This window comes from Labeo rohita, chromosome 15 (genome assembly GCF_022985175.1).
Source record: "Labeo rohita strain BAU-BD-2019 chromosome 15, IGBB_LRoh.1.0, whole genome shotgun sequence".
Classification (NCBI taxonomy): Eukaryota; Metazoa; Chordata; class Actinopteri; order Cypriniformes; family Cyprinidae; genus Labeo; species Labeo rohita.
This window is the reverse complement of record NC_066883.1, coordinates 34,340,422-34,359,196: the sequence shown is the minus strand read 5'-3', so window position 1 is coordinate 34,359,196 and position 18,775 is coordinate 34,340,422. Positions and strand designations below refer to the sequence as shown.

General features: G+C 38.0%; 2 protein-coding genes across 7 annotated transcripts; both read left to right on the top strand.

Annotated features, from left to right (window-relative positions):
• The first annotated feature begins 209 nt into the window (after positions 1–209).
• LOC127177034 (tripartite motif-containing protein 16-like) lies at positions 210–8,907 on the top strand. The gene is made up of 7 exons (XM_051128999.1): positions 210–340; positions 621–1,223; positions 1,378–1,473; positions 7,284–7,517; positions 7,639–7,789; positions 7,905–7,964; positions 8,212–8,907. Exons 2-7 carry the CDS (start codon positions 666–668, stop codon positions 8,754–8,756), a joined length of 1,644 nt encoding a protein of 547 aa, XP_050984956.1. The 5' UTR covers positions 210–340; positions 621–665; the 3' UTR covers positions 8,757–8,907.
• A 1,002-nt stretch (positions 8,908–9,909) lies between these two features.
• Positions 9,910–17,411, top strand: si:ch211-276c2.4 (gastrula zinc finger protein XlCGF8.2DB). 6 transcript variants are annotated; one of them, XM_051129011.1, is made up of 4 exons: positions 9,910–10,314; positions 10,602–10,764; positions 11,310–12,337; positions 15,448–15,547. In XM_051129011.1, exons 2-4 carry the CDS (start codon positions 10,671–10,673, stop codon positions 15,451–15,453), a joined length of 1,128 nt encoding a protein of 375 aa, XP_050984968.1. In that variant the 5' UTR covers positions 9,910–10,314; positions 10,602–10,670; the 3' UTR covers positions 15,454–15,547. The 6 variants fall into 6 exon arrangements, with proteins under 6 accessions (XP_050984968.1, XP_050984966.1, XP_050984972.1 ...); XM_051129009.1 differs by lacking the exon at positions 15,448–15,547 and having other exon boundaries at positions 9,911–10,314; positions 11,310–13,119; XM_051129015.1 differs by lacking the exons at positions 9,910–10,314; positions 10,602–10,764 and adding an exon at positions 15,868–17,411 and having other exon boundaries at positions 12,202–12,337; positions 15,448–15,619.
• Positions 17,412–18,775: the final 1,364 nt, after the last annotated feature.

Genomic DNA, 18,775 nt, shown 5'->3' with positions numbered 1-18,775 from the left:
GGTTCATTTTACACACAGAAGTTTGTTAGTAGCAGTTTAAACAAATAAACACATTTCTATCTGTTATTAGACATTGACTAATCTGATTTTTAGTATGGAATCATACAGTATGATTCTCAGCAAAGTACAGAGGAAGGGGCAACAAAACTGCAAAGTCACAGACTCATAAACAATAATCTCCTTTGCACACATTTGCACACTGGCAACCAGGAAGTGTGTGGATACAGGAGAAACGAAACCTATTTTCTTGCTACACGAGCCTCTGTTTAAGAATACATGCTGTTCTTGTTCACTTAAAGCTGTGAAGAGGGAATATTTGTATTTTCTTCTGTAAAAACAGGTAAGAACATCTTAGAAACCTCAAATAATAGTTTGACCCATGTCTTTTTGCTTGCTTTGAAAAGAGCAATTACTACTGTATGCATTTTATAATTCTATGTTACTTTTGAGGTCATATTTGAGGTTGTTTATTTTTCTGGTTACGGGTGAAGCATTTAGGATTATTATTTTATAATAATACACAAAACTGTAAGCATGTTGTAGATTTGTAGATGTGCTCTTTCATTAATGATTTACATGTGGATTTATTTTCTCTTTCTTTAATGATTTACTTCTGGTAGAGCATTACCTTTAGAGGTATATCAACTGTCTGCAAAAAAAAAAAAATGGCCGAATCAGTGAGTCAGTATGAGGATCAGTTCAGTTGTTCAATCTGTTTGGATCGGCTGAAGGAGCCAGTGACGATTCCCTGTGGACACAGTTACTGTATGAGCTGTATTACTGACTGCTGGGAGCAGAAGGAGCAGGAGCCGCCGTACCGCTGTCCCCAATGCAGAGAGAGCTTCAGTCAGAGACCTCTACTGAAGAAGAACACTCTGATAGCTGAGATGATGGAGACGCTGCAGAAGACGTCCCTACAAACGGCTGCTGTGGAGTGTGATGTTTGCACTACAGAGAAGAACAGAGCTGTAAAGTCCTGTCTGCAGTGTTTGGCCGCCTTCTGTCAAACTCACCTGCAGCTTCACTATCAATCTCCTGTGTTTATGAAGCACAAACTAGTTGAAGCCTCCAGAAACATTCAGGAGAACATCTGCATCAGTCATGGGAAACCTCTGGATATTTACTGTCAGTATGATCATCAATGCATTTGTTATTTGTGTATGATTGATAACCATAATGGCCACAGAGTGGTGTCTGTGGATTCAGAATGGACTAGTAAAAAGGTATACATACATAAATACAAATATTGTCATAATAGTAAACAATAATTAATATTTTATGTTTCAAAAATGTATAGGCTGTAAGTTTGATTCACCTTGCTAAACAGGAATGTCTGTTTTAACATTTTGTTTATTTTTTTAATTGTAACATCCTCAGAAAGAGTTAAAGGAGATAAATGCGGCATGTGAAAAGCTGATCCAGGAGCGAGAGAGAGGTCAGCAGGAACTCAGTGAAGCTGTGAGGCTCCTTAAGGTATATTTCTTTTAGTAGTTTTTGTTTAATACTTGTACTACAAACTAATGTTGGTTGGAAACAGATATTTTATATTTTTTTTTTTTTTTTTTTTTTTTGAAAAGTATTTTTATTGCATTTTCAAAAACATAGAACACACAACACTGCTCAGACATGACGGAAAATAAAAAGTGGGAATATCGAGATGTGGGTACAAAAGCAAAACAAGGCAGTATCAAGATGACTATGATACAGAGCATATAAACGTAACAAGGCCAGAAAGTGTTTGTTAGAAAATGATCACTTAAAACAAAGTTATAAAAACGTGCTAGGCTGATTTGGGGAAACCACGAAGCAAGGAGGATGACAGCGTGGGACCCAGATGCTGCAAGTAAGGGTTCCAGACCCTAAAGAAGGCATCTATTTTGGAGTGAAGCATACATGTAATATATTCACTAGGAATGCAGTCCATAACGATGTTGTGCCATGATTTTTTTGTTGGGGCAACGTTCTTAACCCAGACGAGCAGAATGTTCTTTCTTGCAGCAAAAGTTAGTATATTGAAAAGTCTCCTGTGTTTTCTGTCAGTGATCTGTTCATCCGGGAGACCAAGCACCAGGCACATAGGATCCATCCGTATCGCAACACCAAAAATGGCAGACAGTTCATTGACAATACTAGACCAGTACAGTTGTAACTTCACACAAGACCAAAGGCAGTGAAAGTAATCACCAGTCTCAGAATTACATTTCCAGCAAAGCGGTGAATTATTAGCATCCATTTTGTTCTTAACAACAGGTGTTATATGCATGCGATGTACAATTCTGAACTGTATGGATTTGGTGCGATTACACACAGAGATTTTCATGGCCTGAGACCAGACCTCCCTCCAGTCAACATCATCTATGGCAGTGCCAAGATCTTTCTCCCAAGCTTGCTTGATGGCTAGTGAGCTATGAGGAGAGCCAGAGTTTAGGGCTTTGTAAAAAACAGAAATGCATTTCTTACTAAGCTGTAAAGACAGAGCCTTCTCAACAAGTGAAATGGTATTATTCGTCCTTAAGGTGGTGTTTTTAATTATAAAATCTCTAATTTGTAAATATCTGTAAAAGTCACCTTGGTTAAATAAATCAAATTTTTGTTGCAACTGTTGAAAGGATAATAAAATCTGGCCATTAAACAGATCACCCAATTTCTTTAGCCCTCGAATGCTCCACACTTTAAAGCCCTGGTCCTCACAGCCTGGCAGGAAGTCCGGGTTGTCAGGAATGGGAGTGAGAGGAGATGTTAACTGAGCCCGGCTTTCTATAGAGCGAATGGATCTCCACGCTCTGATAGTACTGAGAGTAATAGGGTTAGAGCAGAATTTTTTGACAGATTCAGGGTTAATCATAAACAATAGATTTACCAAGGGACACTTCGCCTGAGAAGACTCAATATCATGCCAAATTGAGGCAGGATCACGGTTGAGCCAGCTTGAAATCACCCGCAGGTGTGAAGCCAGTTGGTAAAATCTAAGATTAGGTACATCTAGCCCTCCATCACAGCCCGCCATTTGAAGTTTTGTCATCTTGAGACGCGGTCTCCTCTTGCTCCAAATGAAGGAGCTTAGCCAGCCTTCAAGCACCTTAATAACCCTGTTTGACAATAATATAGGGATCATCTGCAATGGATACAGCAGTCTGGGCAAGACGTTCATTTTTATAAGAGCCACCCTCCCTAGCCAGGAAAGAGGAAGAGCGGCCCAACGGTCCAAGTCAGCCCTTATAGCCTCCAATAGGGGGGGGAAATTAGACTCAAACATCCGACCAAACGTAGGTGTTACATGGACTCCTAAGTAGATGAAACCGGCAGGAGACCAGCGGAATGGAAAGGGCTCAGTCCTATCAGGAACACACGTTAACGATCCTAGAGGCATAGCTTCAGATTTTGCAAAGTTGATTTTATATCCTGAAAAGACACTGAACGAAGAAATGACCTTGATCAGGCAGGGAACAGAAGTTTCAGGTTTCGACAGAAGTATCAAAATATCGTCAGCGTATAACGTGATTTTGTGTTCCCTTTCACCAACGAAGATACCCGAAATTAACTTGTTTTGCCTTACTGCTTGAGCCAGCGGCTCAATAGCAATATCGAATAACAAGGGGCTTAGGGGGTCGCCCTGTCTATTCCCGCGGTGGAGGGGGAAATTATCGGATCTCAGCCCGTTAGTCAGAACCGCCGCCGTCGGAGTATTGTACAGAACCTTAATCCAATTCACAAAATTATCGCCGAGGCCAAATTCTTCCAAGGCAAAAAACAAATACGACCACTCAACCCGGTCGAACGCTTTCTCAGCGTCGAGAGACAACACGAGGGCAGGGTCCTGGCGACTCTGGGTTAACTGGATGATATTAAGGAGCCTCCTCAGATTATCACAGGAGGTCCGGCCCTTAATGAAACCGGTTTGGTCCTCCTTGACAATATGGGGCAGCACCTTCTCTAAACGTGAGGCCAGAATTTTGGAGAGTAGTTTTTGGTCAGAGTTAAGTAAGGCTATTGGCCTGTATGAGGCACAGCTTTCAGGGCATTTTCCTTTTTTAAGGATGAGAGAAATATTGGCCTCCCTAAGGGACTGAGGTAGGATCCCATTTTCAAACGAATGATTGAGCATAGACAACAAAGGGTCTAAAAGAATATCACTAAACTCCTTATAAAACTCGCATCCAAATCCATCTGGCCCTGGGGCCTTACTGGATGGCATAGATTTCAAAGCAAGTAACGCTTCCTCTCTAGTAATTGGGGCATTTAATTGTAATCTTTGATCCTCTGTAGCTTTAGGGAGTTTCAAATCTACGAAAAACTGATGCATAAGAGTTAGGGCATTGTCAGGCTGTTCAGAGCTATAAAGGTTGGAATAGAATAATGCAAAGTGTTTATTAATGGTTCTAATGTCAAACGATCTAGTACCATTAGGGTCAATAATAGAGACTATATTTTGAGAATCTGCCCTCTTTTTAACAAGATTGGCAAGATATTTTCCGGGTTTGTCCCCAAACTCATATAGTTTCTGCCTGGCAAATTTAAGCGACTGCTCAGAGTCCTGGATCAGAAAAGTATTCAATGCGGCACGTGCAGATAACAATTCCTTGAGTAAGTCAGGACTTGGGCTAGATGTGTGGTTTTTCTCCAATTCAGCTAGTTGGGATTCAAGAAGTTTACGCTGCTCATTCTTCCTACGTCTTTTGGATGCGACAAAAGACATAATCAGTCCGCGGGAGTATAATTTACATGTCTCCCAGAGGACAGAGGGGTTATCTGTGGATGATGAGTTGATAGAATAGAAAATCTTAAATTCTGAAGTAAAGTAAGAGATGAACTTGTCGTCTTTGAGCAGATAAGGTTGAAATCTCCAGCGCCGTGACAATGCCCTGTCCTCAGCGAGAGAATACACCAAATAAAGAGGAGCGTGATCTGATAACACAATGTTGCCTATAGAACATGATAAAACAAGAGACGTTTTTGGTAAGGGGATGAAGAAGTAATCAATTCTAGTGTAGCTTTTGTGTGGCGCTGAAAAAAAGGTAAACTCCGAATTAGTGGGGTGAAGCTGCCTCCATACATCAGAATATTCAATATCATGACATATATTAGCAAGCACCTTTGCTTGCTTGGAGGGAGGGGGGGTAGTAGGTGGAAGTTTGTCAAGAGAGGGATTAAGATGACAATTAAAATCTCCTCCCACAAAAGAGTCCCCTGAAGCAAGTTCCATAAAAACTGCAAAGGTTTTGATAAGAAAATCAGGGGAATAAGCTGGGGGACAATATAGATTCATAAATGTTACCTCTTTTCCTGCGAGTACACCTTTAACAATTATATACCGGCCCTGGCTGTCTTTAACACAGTCAAGAGACCTAAATGCCAGATTCTTATTAATCAAAATAGCTACCCCCCTACTGAAAGAAGAATATGAAGTAGCAAAGACCTGCCCCACCCAACTTCTTTGCAATTTAGCATTATCCTTATCCTCCAGGTGGGTCTCTTGGAGGAAGGCAATAGATACATCTTCCTTTTTCAAAAATGATAATACCGCCGTCCTCTTGGCAGGTTTTTGGAGGCCACGGATGTTCCAAGAACAAATCTTGATATTATATGAATTAGACATAGCCGTAAAATACTATTATCAAATACATAGGACCGTTACATTTAGCAGGAAAGAAAAACGCCCCATCGATAGCCCACATAAAACTTATTAACATGTCATGTCCTGAGCTGAACATATGAACTACACCGAACAAACACAACAGATATACAACAAGGAAAAACAAACTGAGGGTCTTTCCCCAAATAACCAGGGACTGTTCAACATACAAGCACCTTTCAAACTCACCAAGAGCGAACTGACAACTAGAAAATAGCGAGCCAAAAAAAACTAAAACTAAAAGAGTCTTCCCTCCCATTGTGGGAGTGAATGAAAAAAGCAAAAAAGGTGGAAACATAATGTTAGTGTTACGAGCAGCCGCGCCACTCGGTTAAGAAATGTTCATGATACTCAGGGTGATCAAGTCCTACCAGCAAAAGTAGAGATGCTACGGCTATTACAGAAGGAGAGTCCCAGAGCGGACAAACGAAGCTCCGTGCTCCGTACTCCGCAGCGTCATCAACCGGGCAAGGATTCAATAAAAGCGCGTACCTCCTCCGGCGTGGAGAACCTCTTTTTGGAGCTCCCGTGTGTCACCTGTAAAGTGGCCGGGAACAGCATGGCATATGGCATCCCTCGCTCTCGCAGCCGCTGTTTCACCGCGTCATAAGCCTTGCGTCTCTTTATCACTGTCGAGGAGAAATCACTGTAAAAAGAGACCTTGGCTCCATTGTAGATTAAGCCACCGTCCTGGCTCACCCGACGCGCCGCTTCCATGGCCCTCTGTTTATCTCTGAACGCGTGGAATCGTAGCAGCACCGCCCTGGGGCTCCTGTTCGGGTCCGGCTTCGGCGCGAGGGTGCGGTGGGCTCTCTCCAGCTTTATGCGGCCAGCTTTCGTGGTAATCTTTAGGACGCTAGGTAGCCATGATTCGAAAAACTCAACCGGCTGTCCCGTCTCTGTATCCTCAGGCAGGCCGACGACACGAATGTTTAGACGCCGGCTATAGTTCTCGGCCATGTCGAGACTCTCGGTGAGGGCGCTGACCTGCTTCTCCAGTTCCACAATCCTAGGCTCATGTGTCTCGGCGGAGCCTTCAACTGCTAATAGCCTAGCCTCTGCTTCATCTAGCCGCTTACTAGCAGCCTGGATCTCCGTGGTATTCTTGTGGATGGTCTCGACCAAAGGGCTAAGTTTATCATCAATAACTTTAATAATGTTACTGGTCATTACGCTCAGAGCTTTAGCAAGGGCAGGGTCAAGCCCATCCACGGCTGGTGATTCGGCCTGGTCGCCATCTTGTGTGTCGCCGTCGGGCTCGGTCGGGACGTCTTTTTTATCTTTAATTCCTCTGGTTCTTCCCATATTGTCGAAGGACTGTGGCCAGAAGTTCTTCAAGGACATAGCCTGTTATACTCACAAAAAAAAATAAATAAAATGCCGGTAGTTGACAGAATAATGAGAAAATTGGCACCGAGTGGCACGGAGCTCCAGCACATACGTCTGCTCAGCTCACCGCCATCACATGACCCCCCCAGATATTTTATATTTAATAATGGTAGACGGTGACCTGAGGCTATCAAGCTCCAAAAATGTTTAAAAAACTGTTTGGAACAGAAGCAGCTTAGTTTGACTGGGAATTTGAGGATTTACTTAAAAGAGCTGAGTGACAACAATGACCTGCATGATCACAGTTTTGTGTCTCCAACAGAGTTCAGCACAAGAGGCCATGGAGAACATTGAGAATGTCTTCGCTGAGCTCATCTGCTCTCTGGAAAAGAAACACTCTGAGATTAAAGAGCAGATCAGAGCTCAGGAGAAGACTGAGATAGATCGAGCAGAGGAACTTCACAAACATCTGGATCAAGAGCTGACAGAACTCAGAAAAAGACAAACAGAGATTGAGAAACTTCTGATTACTAATGATCAGCTCCATTGTCTTAAGGTAATAATGCAGAAATACTGAGAATCTATTAAATGAAACCAATGTGTTGTGCTTGTTATATGTTTTGAAAAGATCTGTTTTGGTTTCCTAAATAGTTGTGGAATTATTATTCTCATTTCAGAGCTGTCAGTCTGTGTGTGTTTTACCAACATTTGAAGACGTTCCCAGCATCACTCAACACACTCATCTGTCTTTTAAAGACATTTCAATCTCAGCATTCAGAGATGTTTTGGAGGACGTCTATCAACACCAAACAGCTGGAATATCTCGAGGTCTCATTTTTTGAATCAATATTAAAAATAAATATGTTTGAAAGTAGTGTTGCATAACATTTTAGATTTAATTTATAAGTTAAGCATTTTATTGTGTTTCTTACCTCGTCTTTAGTGTCAAATGTCCATGTTGCAGAGTCTCCGGAACCTAAAACTCCTAATGATTTTTTGCAGTGTAAGTTGTTTTATTTTTAAACGTGATTTCTTCATGCAATTGCTGAATGATGATAATAATAATAATATATAATAACTATTTCTATTTTTTGTTAAAAAAAAACAAAACAAAACAAAAAAACAAAAAACAAAACAAATGTAGCTGTTTATTGTTATCAATAACATCATATTAAAATGTGTCGGTTTGAGTGGAGGGGTGATGGGTAGTAGTTTACTTGAATATTTATTTGTCCCTTGATCTTCTTCAGATTTCTGTCAACTGCATCTAGATCCAAACACTGCACAAAATAACCTCATCTTGTCAGAAGGGAACAGAAAAGCATCACATTCAAATGAAGTCCAGCAATATCCTGATCACCCAGAACGATTTGATGTATATCGCCATGTACTGTGTAGAGAGGGTTTGTGTGGTCGATGTTATTGGGAGGTTGAATGCAGTGGGAACAACTGGTCTGTAGCAGTTACCTACAGAGAAATTAGTCGTAAAGGACAAAATAATGACTGCAGACTTGGGTTTAATAACAAGTCCTGGAGACTGACCCACTGTTACCAGGATTTCTATGTCAGACATGATCATAAACAAGTCAATCTCTCTCCTTTTAGTTTCTCTAGAATAGGAGTGTATCTGGATCACAGAGCAGGAACTCTGTCCTTCTACAGCGTCTCTCACACAATGACTCTTCTTTACACATTCCAGACCACTTTCACTGAACCCCTCTACCCTGCATTTGGGATTGGAGAAGGTTTTATTAGGATCAAAAAGCAGAGGAGAACTCTCAAATCCCACAAATAAGACAAGCAAAATTTCCTAAACAAATGTTCTTGTATACTCTGTACGAATAAACCAAGGCCTTCAAGGCCAAGTTCATCAAGACAAAGGGTGTCAACAAGCTTGTCAATTCCTAAAAAAAATTACAAAAAAAAAAAAAAAAAAAATCAGAAAATCATGATTATTTCAGGACTATTGTACAAAAGCAAAGTCACAGCAAGAAAATTTACTAACTAAAATCATACTATCTTAACTAAAAATACTCATAGCATTCAAAGGGACTGCAGTAACATGTTTAATAAATGTACTTAATGTGGCTCATATCTGAATCATTTTGATTTGTGACAAGTGTTTGTAAATCCCATGCAGTATAAGCAAAGATTTTTATGTGTGAAAGATCATATGAAAATAATATAAATATACCTCTGTTTACACTATGCATTGCTGTTATGCCCTGCATGAATATTAGCAGATTTAAAATGAACAAATTTTAAAGACAGGTTTTAAGTTTTTGAGGTGTCAATATTATGGCATGCCAGAGAATGAATATGACAGGATATTTTACAGTGTTTTTGTTGTCCGGTTCTCGATTGAGATGCATATATGGAGTTTACCTGGATGTTATTTTGTGGCACTTTTCTGTTAACTACATTACATGTAAGAAATGTGTAAAAGTAGGTATGCAGCTGTGAATTTTCTCTTAACATGTAATTGCTATAAAAAATAAAATGACTGCATTCATGTAATTGTGCATATAATTTTTCTGTGCATGACTACTCTCTATTTACAGATTTGTCTCTGTAAACTTTTACCTGATGTTGAAATCTGTATCTAAACCGTGATAAAGCAGTGAAAAAGTCGGGGAAAAAAAATTGTATACAACTAACATTTCCAAAGTTGATTGCCACGGTGAAAAACATCAAATTATTTTGACCAGTACACACTATGACATCTCACACAATTACTTTTTTCTTTTTTTACTATGTTTTGAAGCATGAAATAAGTGGGTGGGGTTACTGAACTTCGAAGATTTGCAGTAGTTGTGGTGTTCCCATAAAAAATGTATACACGTAAATACAACGTGTGTGTGTTTCCAGAATTTTTCAATAGATGGCAGCAATGCACTAAAGCGTTTTGACACACAAACAAAAGAACAAACCAGAGGAAGCGCAGAAGAGAGTGTTGCCAAGTCCGCTGTTTTTAAGCAATATTTTAATAATGCTAGTAATACTAAAACTGTTTAAAGCGATCAGTTAAAGCGATTTCTCCGTAAAGCTATTTTAACGGATGGGGGAAACACTATCCGACTAGTTTTGGGCTAGTATTGATTAGCAATTTGGCTTGTTTTGTTTTAAACATCTGGCAACCCACCAGCTAAAGCTAACAGTGAGGTTTTTAACGATTGTGAACGGGGGGATATTATGGAATATTTTCGCTGGATGTGACAGACAATCCCGATTTACAGAGGTTACGGACATTAACCAGCTCAAAGGTTGAAATACGAGTGTAATGAAACGCATATCCCGGTTTAATATTGATTAAAGTGTAATATTGGGAGGGATTTTTTTTTTACAGGCTTTTGGTAAGTTTGCTCTTCGGTGTCATTAAGAACATTTAATTTTAAAGGCTAAGTTTTATTATGAATATTGTTTCATTTGAAATATAAGAATTGATGTTTGTGTTGCATTAATGTACACATTGTTCATACTGTAATCAACTAGAACACTGAATAATCATTCATTTTGATCAAGCTCTATTCAAGCTCTACTTAAAGTGTATAGAGTGGATCTATAAAATGAAAGTAATTCAGTATAATGTTTATTTATTTATTTTTTTTTTTAATTTGGCGGATCTGGTGCCCATCAACAGTCCATCAATGAAGGTTAGCAATATTCCCATCATCCTATAAGAAGAGAAAATCTAGCTCTGTAACATATCATGATAAAGACTGAGTTTATTAAAGAGGAGATTGATGACATGAGCGATTCAGAAACATCTGGAATGAATCATGAAGATGCTGAAGAACAAACAGGTTGGTGTCTATTCTTAATTCTATATTACGGACTGCTGGGAAACAGTAAGGTAAAGCTTCACTCCCTGGTGAAAAAAACAGCATATGCTGGTAGGTATGTTTTGATGCTGGTTTATGCTGGTCCTTTGCTGGTTTAAGCTGGTCCTTTGCTGGTTTAAGCTGGTCCTTTGCTGGTCTATGCTGGTCCTTAGCTAGTTTATGCTGGTCCTTTGCTGGTTCATGCTGGTCCTTGACCAGCAACATGACCAGCAAAAACCAGCAAAGAACCAGCTTAAACCAGCTAAGGACCAGCATAAACCAGCATAAACCAGCAAAGGACCAGCTTAAACCAGCATCAAAACCTACCTAACCAGCATATGCTGGTTTTTCACCAGGGCTTCACCAGATGTAGTGTCAGTGAAATAATAAGCAATATATTATCAAGAAAATGACAGAACTAACCTTTGGGATTTCAAAAATCTGATACTTACAGAAATACTGCTGCTTTCTGCTCTTAAATCAGATTCACTTGAACTGTTTTTAACTTTTTAATATGTTTATTTTAGATCAAATGGAAGTGAAAGAACAAAGACAAGAGCTAAATGAGCAGGAGGAGTGTCATAACTTCAAAACTCGAAGTAAAAAAGCCAAAAAGTGGCACACCTGCTCACAGTGCGGAAAGAGTTTCAAACTTAAATCAGGCCTCAGTAATCATTTGTGGTGTCACTCTGGGGAAAAGCCATTTAACTGTCGTCAGTGTGGTAAAAAATATACCTCGTTATCAAATCTAAATCTTCACCTGAAAGTTCATTCGGATGAGAGGCCTTACGTGTGTTCTGTGTGTGGAAAGAGTTTCTCACGGCTGGACTGCTGTAAGCAGCATCAGAAAACACACGATGAAGTGAGAGATCATGTTTGTTGTGAGTGTGGGAAGAGCTTTACTACAGTGGGACAGCTGAAACAGCATCAAAGAATTCACACTGGAGAAAGACCTTACAAGTGCTCATATTGCGACAAGAGCTTCACTCAGCCTGGAAACCTGAAATCACACGAGCGAGTTCATACTGGAGAGAAGCCGTACCAGTGTACTCAGTGTGGAGAGAGTTTCAAATATTCAACTATTCTCAATTATCACATGCGTGTTCACTCTGGAGAAAAGCCATTCATTTGTGATCAGTGTGGCAAAGAGTTTAACTCATCATCAAATCTGAAAAAACACCTGAGAATCCATACGGATGAGAGACCTTATGTGTGTTCTTTTTGTGGGAAGAGTTTTTCCCTGTTGGTCAGTTGTAATCGGCACCAGAAAATACACACTGGTGAAAGAGATCATGTGTGTTTGGAGTGTGGGAAGAGCTACACTACACTTGGCCAACTGAAGTGCCACCAAAAAATTCACACTGGGGAAAAACCTTACAAGTGCTCATATTGCGACAAGAGATTCACTCTGTTTTCACAACAGAAATCACATGAACGAATTCATACCGGAGAGAAGCCGTACATTTGTACTCAGTGTGGAGAGAGCTTTAGACATTCAAACTCTTTAGTGCATCATATGAAAAAGCATTTTCCACCAAGTCCATCCATTCATCCAGTAAGTTAGTTTTTAGGTGCTTTAAGGGCATGACAAATATTTATATTTTTATATTATATCAGTGTTTTTGCATATTAAAACTGAGAATTAGAACTAAGAACACTGTAATTGACTAATAAACAGGTGGCATTAAAAAATAAAATTAATTTATAAGTAAAAGTCAATAAAATATTAAAGCATTTTACGTTGGTAAACATGTGGAACTATAAGCAATTATTTTTAGATTCTTCAGATGTTTTAAATAAATAATGTGAGATTCAGATAAAGCAAATGTGTTGCTTGTATTCCTCAATTGTAAGTCACTTTGGATATAAGCGTCTGCTAAATTAATAAATGTAAATATAAAATACCACAAGAATTGTGGAGATTTTTTTCTGTTATGTTGGGGGACAGCAAAAGTTCAAATCTTACATTTATATATTTTTATTCTTTGACTGAAAGCCCCCTCAATTAAGGCATGGATGAGAAAAATACCCAAATTAAAAGAGACTGGACACAAATATAACAAAAACCAAAACATGGGTTTAATTCTTAGTTTTTGACTTTGTTTGGACAGTTTTATAAATTACGGATTTCTCTGCAACATAGTTGTCTATAGGCTCTGCATAATGGCAAAAACATAATTATCATTGCACAGAACATCTCTGATTATGTATGATATTAAGAAATATAATATAAAAAAGTAATATTACAGCAATATTATGCTAAATGTTTGTGAATCATGTTACTACAAAAAAAAAAAAACATTTTCAAATTAAACATTTGCAATTTAATGCAATTGCATGAAAAATATCTACACAGAGACACAATAATTCAACGTTTTTTTTTTTTTTTTTTTTTTTAAAGTATAAAATAAAAGGTACTGTATTCATGCAATTGTGAATTCTACTCTGATTTGTCTCTATAAACTTTTGCCTGCTGTTGGAATCTTTATCTAAAAATTGTGGTAGAAGCAGCATTCAGCTAGACAAAAAATACATTGTATAGTAGTCTGCAGCTGTATCAAAAAAAAAAAAGTTTGTTTTGTGGAGCTAAAATTAAATTTGCATATAGCTAACATTTCCAAGGTTGACTGCCTTGGTGAAAAACATCTAATTATTTTGACCAGTGCTTCTCACACAATGACAAAACAAGCATGAAGCATGAAATGAGTGGGTGGGTGGTTACTAAAGTTTGCAGACTTGCATTAGGCTACTTGTGATGTCTTATAAAACAGTGTAATGACAGTTAAACAAAAATGTTTATATTCTGTACGTATATACAGCATGTGTGTGTGTTCCCAGAATTTTCCAACAGGTGGCAGCACTGCGTTTTAGAGTTTGCCATGGAAATCCAAAAGAACAAACAGACAGTGCGCAGAAGCAGTGTTGCCAAGTCCTCAGTTTTCCCACCGAATTTTAACACTTTAACACTATTGCCGCGGGTTGAAGCGAACCCAATAACGTAATATTTAGCCCTTGGTATGCTAATTTTATCAGGGGAAAATCGTGTATTTTTGTTCTAATTTTGTGCTAGTTTTTAGTAGCAGTTTGGGCGGGGTTTGTTGTGAAAACCTGGCAACCTGCGCAGAAGACAGGATTGCCAAATCCGCATTTTTACCGGAATATTTTTAAACGGGTTGTTTTTTGTAGTCTGCGGGTTAAAGCGATCTTCCCTGTACGCTATTTCGACGTAGGAATACAGACGAAGGGTGAAACGGCGGTAAAAACATTACCAGACTAGGTTTGGGATAGTTTTGATTGATAGCAATTGGGCTGGTTTTGTTTCGCACACCTGGCAACCCACAGGCTAAAGCTAAAAGGGAGGTTTTCAACTATCGTGAATGAATGTTGTATATTTTCAGTCTGTATGTGAAAGATGATCTCGATTTACAGAGGTTACGGATATTAACCAGAACCATAGTTCAAATACGTAATGAATAGCATTATGTGTCCCGGTTTATGGTTAATTACAGTGTAATATGTTGGCAAAGAGTTTTTCACTGGCTCGTAGTAAGTGTTTCGAAGATTTTATTTCATTATCTTAATGTTATTATAAATGTGCATTGGTAGTACTTCTAGAGCATTGGATAATCATTCATTTGGATAAACCTCTATTCAGTCTGCTTATATATTGTATAGAGTGGATCTCTGAAAAATCCCCTTCTTTGCATTTCACCTCTGCTTTCTTTGTTTCCTAGTGTAGACTTTAATAAGTCTTGAATGCAACGAATTTTGTTGGCTCTGTAACAAATTTCTTATGTTCCTATGTGCTAAACCATAGTTTTAATATACATGTAAATCTCTGTTTGTCACTGATTTTTGAGAAGTGGGACAAAATGGTGAAATATTGTAAAAATGAAACTACATTTTTGTATCTTACATGTACTAAGCTCCTGAGGTATGTTTTGATTCAACCTCCCAACAAAATGTGCTTTTTACCTTGCCATCACTTATTTTGCAATCAGGATGTTTTTAACATTTCAAAACACATTCTCATGTCAGCAGACAGATTACATATTCACATGTTCCTCAATAAATATAAAATATTATAATCAAATATTATCAAAATATTCATCTGACGGAGGTGACATTGATCTGACACATCTGACGGCGGTGACAAAAACCTAAATTTGTAGTTATTTTAACTATCAAATACACTTTTTTTGTATTTATTTTATATTTAATGTAATTAAAAATGACTTAAACCACAAAAATATGACAACTTCATGTTGAATGTCATGTGTTCTTGATGTAGTAAGAAGACAATAATGGTCACATATTGTCACATATTAATGGTCACATATTTGATATAATAATAATACAATTAAACTGAAGGGGATAATTGTGTTAAACACATTATTAATCCCTCATAACATTTACAATTGAAAAAATAAAATAAAATAATTTTTAAACCTAATAGCAGTTACAGTTGCTGGACATGTTTTGCCCCATGTCTCAAGAATCAGTGCTGTGTTAGATTTCTGGTTAGTTTATATGTTAATTTATGAATATAAAATCCAGGGTTCTTATGGAGCTGTTTTAAATGCTATCTCAATCAAAAAAACACACGTTGACTTTATTTAAGTGTAATTAAAGTAATTCAGTATGAATTCTTTTTGAATTTGGCAGATCTGATGCCCATCCCACAACAGTCTACAAGTGAAGGTTAATTCCCATAGTCCTAGAGGTGAAACTCCACGTCTGTGACACACCATGGAGTTTGTTGAAGTGGAGATTGATGACTTGAGCGATCCAGAAACATCCGTAATGAATGGTGATACTGATACTGAGGAACAAACAGGTTGGTGTCTGATCTAGGGTCTTTATTATTGACTGCTGAGAAACATTAAGGTAAAGCTTAAGTTCATCAGATGTAGTGTCAGTGAAATAATAAACAATATATAAATGACAAACGATACAGAAAATGCATGAATTGCAGAACTAACTTTGGCACTGGAAAAATTGTTTGCTTACAGACATACTGTTGCTTCCGTCTCTTAAGTCAGGTTCACTTAAACTGATTTTAACTATTTAATATGTTTATTTTAGAACGGATGGAGGTCAAAGACCAAAGACGAGAGCTAAATGAGAAGCATCATAACTTCAAAACTCAAAGAAAATCCAAAAAGCGGCACACCTGCTCACAGTGCGGCAAGAGTTTCAGACTCAAATTCCGTCTCAGAGATCATCTCTGGTGTCACTCTGGAGAAAAGCCATTTAACTGTGATCAGTGTGGTAAAAAATATTCCTCGTTATCAAATCTAAAACTTCACCTGAAAGTTCATTCAGATGAGAGGCCTTACTTATGTTCTGTGTGCGGAAAGAGTTTCTCACGGTTGTACTCTTGTAGACTGCATCAGAAAACACATAATGAAGTAAGAGATCACGTGTGTTGTGAGTGTGGGAAGAGCTTTACTACAGTGGGACAGCTGAAACAGCATCAAAGAATTCACACTGGAGAAAGACCTTTCAAGTGCTCATATTGCGACAAGAGCTTCTCTCAGCCTGGAAACCTGAAATCACACGAGCAAGTTCATACTGGAGAGAAGCCGTACCAGTGTACTCAGTGCGGAAAGAGTTTCAAATATTCAAGAACTCTCAATTATCACATGCGTGTTCACTCTGCAGAAAAGCCATTTACCTGTGACCAGTGTGGCAAAGAGTTTAATTCATCATCAGATCTGAAAAACCACCTAAGAATTCATACAAATGAGAGGCCTTATGTGTGTCCTCTTTGTGGGAAGAGTTTTCCACTGTTGGTCAATTGTAATCGGCATCAGAAAATTCACACCGGTGAGAAAGATCATGTGTGTAGTGAGTGTGGAACGAGATTTTTTTCACCAAGCCAACTGAAATACCACCAAAGAATTCATACTGGAGAAAAACCTTATAAATGCTCATACTGTGACAAGAGATTCCCTCAGCTTTCACAACAGAAATCACATGAACGAATTCATACCGGAGAGAAGCCGTACAGCTGTACTCAATGTGGAGAGAGTTTCAGACATTCAAACTCTTTAGCGCTTCATATGAAAAAGCATTTTCCACCAAGTCCATCCATTCATCCAGTTAGTTAGTTTTCAGGTGCTTTGTGGACATGACAAATATTTATACATTCAAATAGCCAAAGTAATTGCACGGTTTCTGCAAAACACGGTACTGAAGAATAAAAATGTGTAAGTAAAAGTCAATAAAATGAGTTTTTTTGGCAACATATATGCTGTTTACATATATAAGCATTATGGCACTGAAGCAAATTTTTCTTCAGATCCTGTGTTTTAATTAAAAATTTGAGATTCAGATAAAGTAAATGTGTTAGTTACAATAAGCTTGAGTTGTTTAAAATCTGAACAGCTTAAACTTTGTATTACAAACACTTCCTGTATTCCTGTGAATCGCCTGTTGTATTCCTCAATTTTAATGTTTTCTGTTATGTTGGGGGACAGAAAGTTTTGAGTCACTTGAAACTTACATTTATGTATTTTTATTGTTTGACTGAACGTCCCCTCATTAAAGGAGAACTCCACTTCCAGAACAACAATTTACAAATAATTTACTCAACCCCTTGTCATCCAAGATGTTTGTGTCTTTCTTTCTTCAGTCGTAAAGAAATTATGTTTTCTCAGGAAAACATTTCAGCATTTTTCTCCATATAATGGACTGCTATGGTGCCCCAATTTTGAACTTCTAAAATGCAGTTTAAATGCGGCTTCAAATGATCCCAAAAGCGGTTGTACACAATCCCAGCCAAGGAAGGTCTTATCTAGTGAAATGATCGGTTATTTTATACTTTTTTTTATATTATACTTTTTAATGCCAAACACTCGTCTTGACTTATTCTGCTTGGACTGTTTTTGTTCTGGTTCATGACAATTAGGGTATGTCGAAAAACTCCCATCTCATGTTCTCCTTCAACTTTGAAATTGTCCTATATCGCCGTTTTACCTTTTTTGTTAATGGTGTTTGATCTTCTTTGCATGTTCACTTTGCAAAGACTGGGTCGGTACTTCTGCAGTGATGAAGGATGATTTTGAAATGATTTTTGAAGTTGAGGGAGAAAATATGTTTGGAGTTTTTCGATACACCCTAACTGTCTTGAGTCAGAATACACAGAGTTTATGGAGAGAAAGGCAAGTTGAGCGTTTGAGATTATAAAGTATTTAAATTGTATTTTTTAAATGAAAATAACCGATCGTTTCGCTAAATAAGACCCTTCTTCCTCAGCTGGGATTGTTTACAACTGCGTTTGGGATCGTTTGAAGCTGCATTTAAACTGCATTTTGGAAGTTCAAACTTGGGGCGCCATATCAGTCCATTGTATGGAGAAAAATGCAGAAATGTTTTCCTCAAAAAACATAATTTCTTTACGACTAAAGAAAGAAAGACATGAACATCTTGGATGACAAAGGGGGGAGTACATTATATGTGAGTCTTTGTTTTGGAAGTGGACTTCTTTAAGGCATGGACAAGAAAAAATACAAACATTAAAAGAGACATTTACACTTAGTTATTTAGCAGACACTTTTATCCAAAGCGACTTATGAGTGAGGACAATAGAAGCGATCAAAATGAACAAAAAAGCAATAATATGCAGGTGCTATGACAAGTATACATAATAAATATACATCATAAACATATAAACATAAATATACAAAGCCTGCTGTTCTTCAGAAATTTTTTTAGGTCCCACAAATTCTTTCGTTCAAATGCTCACTGATGCTTCAGAAGGAAACAATGCATTAAGAATAAATTCCGTCCAAAAAAGTACACCTTCTGGCTTTTAATGCATTGTTTTTCCTTCTGAAGCATCAGTGAGCGTTTGAACCATCTGTAATAGTTGCATATGAGTCCCTCCGTTGTGTGAAAAGATGGATCTCAAACTCATACAGTCATTGCTGGAAAGGGTTCAAATACACAAAAATGCTGAAAAACCAAAGAATTAGTGGAACCTGAAGGA

What these genes read in the sequence shown, in the direction of transcription:
- LOC127177034 (XM_051128999.1), top strand. Translation starts at nt 666, where the DNA reads ATGGCCGAATCAGTGAGTCAGTATGAGGATCAGTTCAGTTGTTCAATC. An exon ending in ATCAGCTCCATTGTCTTAAG is followed by an intron (nt 7,518 to 7,638) that starts GTAATAATGCAG and finishes TTCTCATTTCAG; the next exon opens with AGCTGTCAGTCTGTGTGTGT. An exon ending in TCCTAATGATTTTTTGCAGT is followed by an intron (nt 7,965 to 8,211) that starts GTAAGTTGTTTT and finishes GATCTTCTTCAG; the next exon opens with ATTTCTGTCAACTGCATCTA.
- si:ch211-276c2.4 (XM_051129009.1), top strand. Translation starts at nt 10,671, where the DNA reads ATGATAAAGACTGAGTTTATTAAAGAGGAGATTGATGACATGAGCGAT. An exon ending in AGATGCTGAAGAACAAACAG is followed by an intron (nt 10,765 to 11,309) that starts GTTGGTGTCTAT and finishes TGTTTATTTTAG; the next exon opens with ATCAAATGGAAGTGAAAGAA.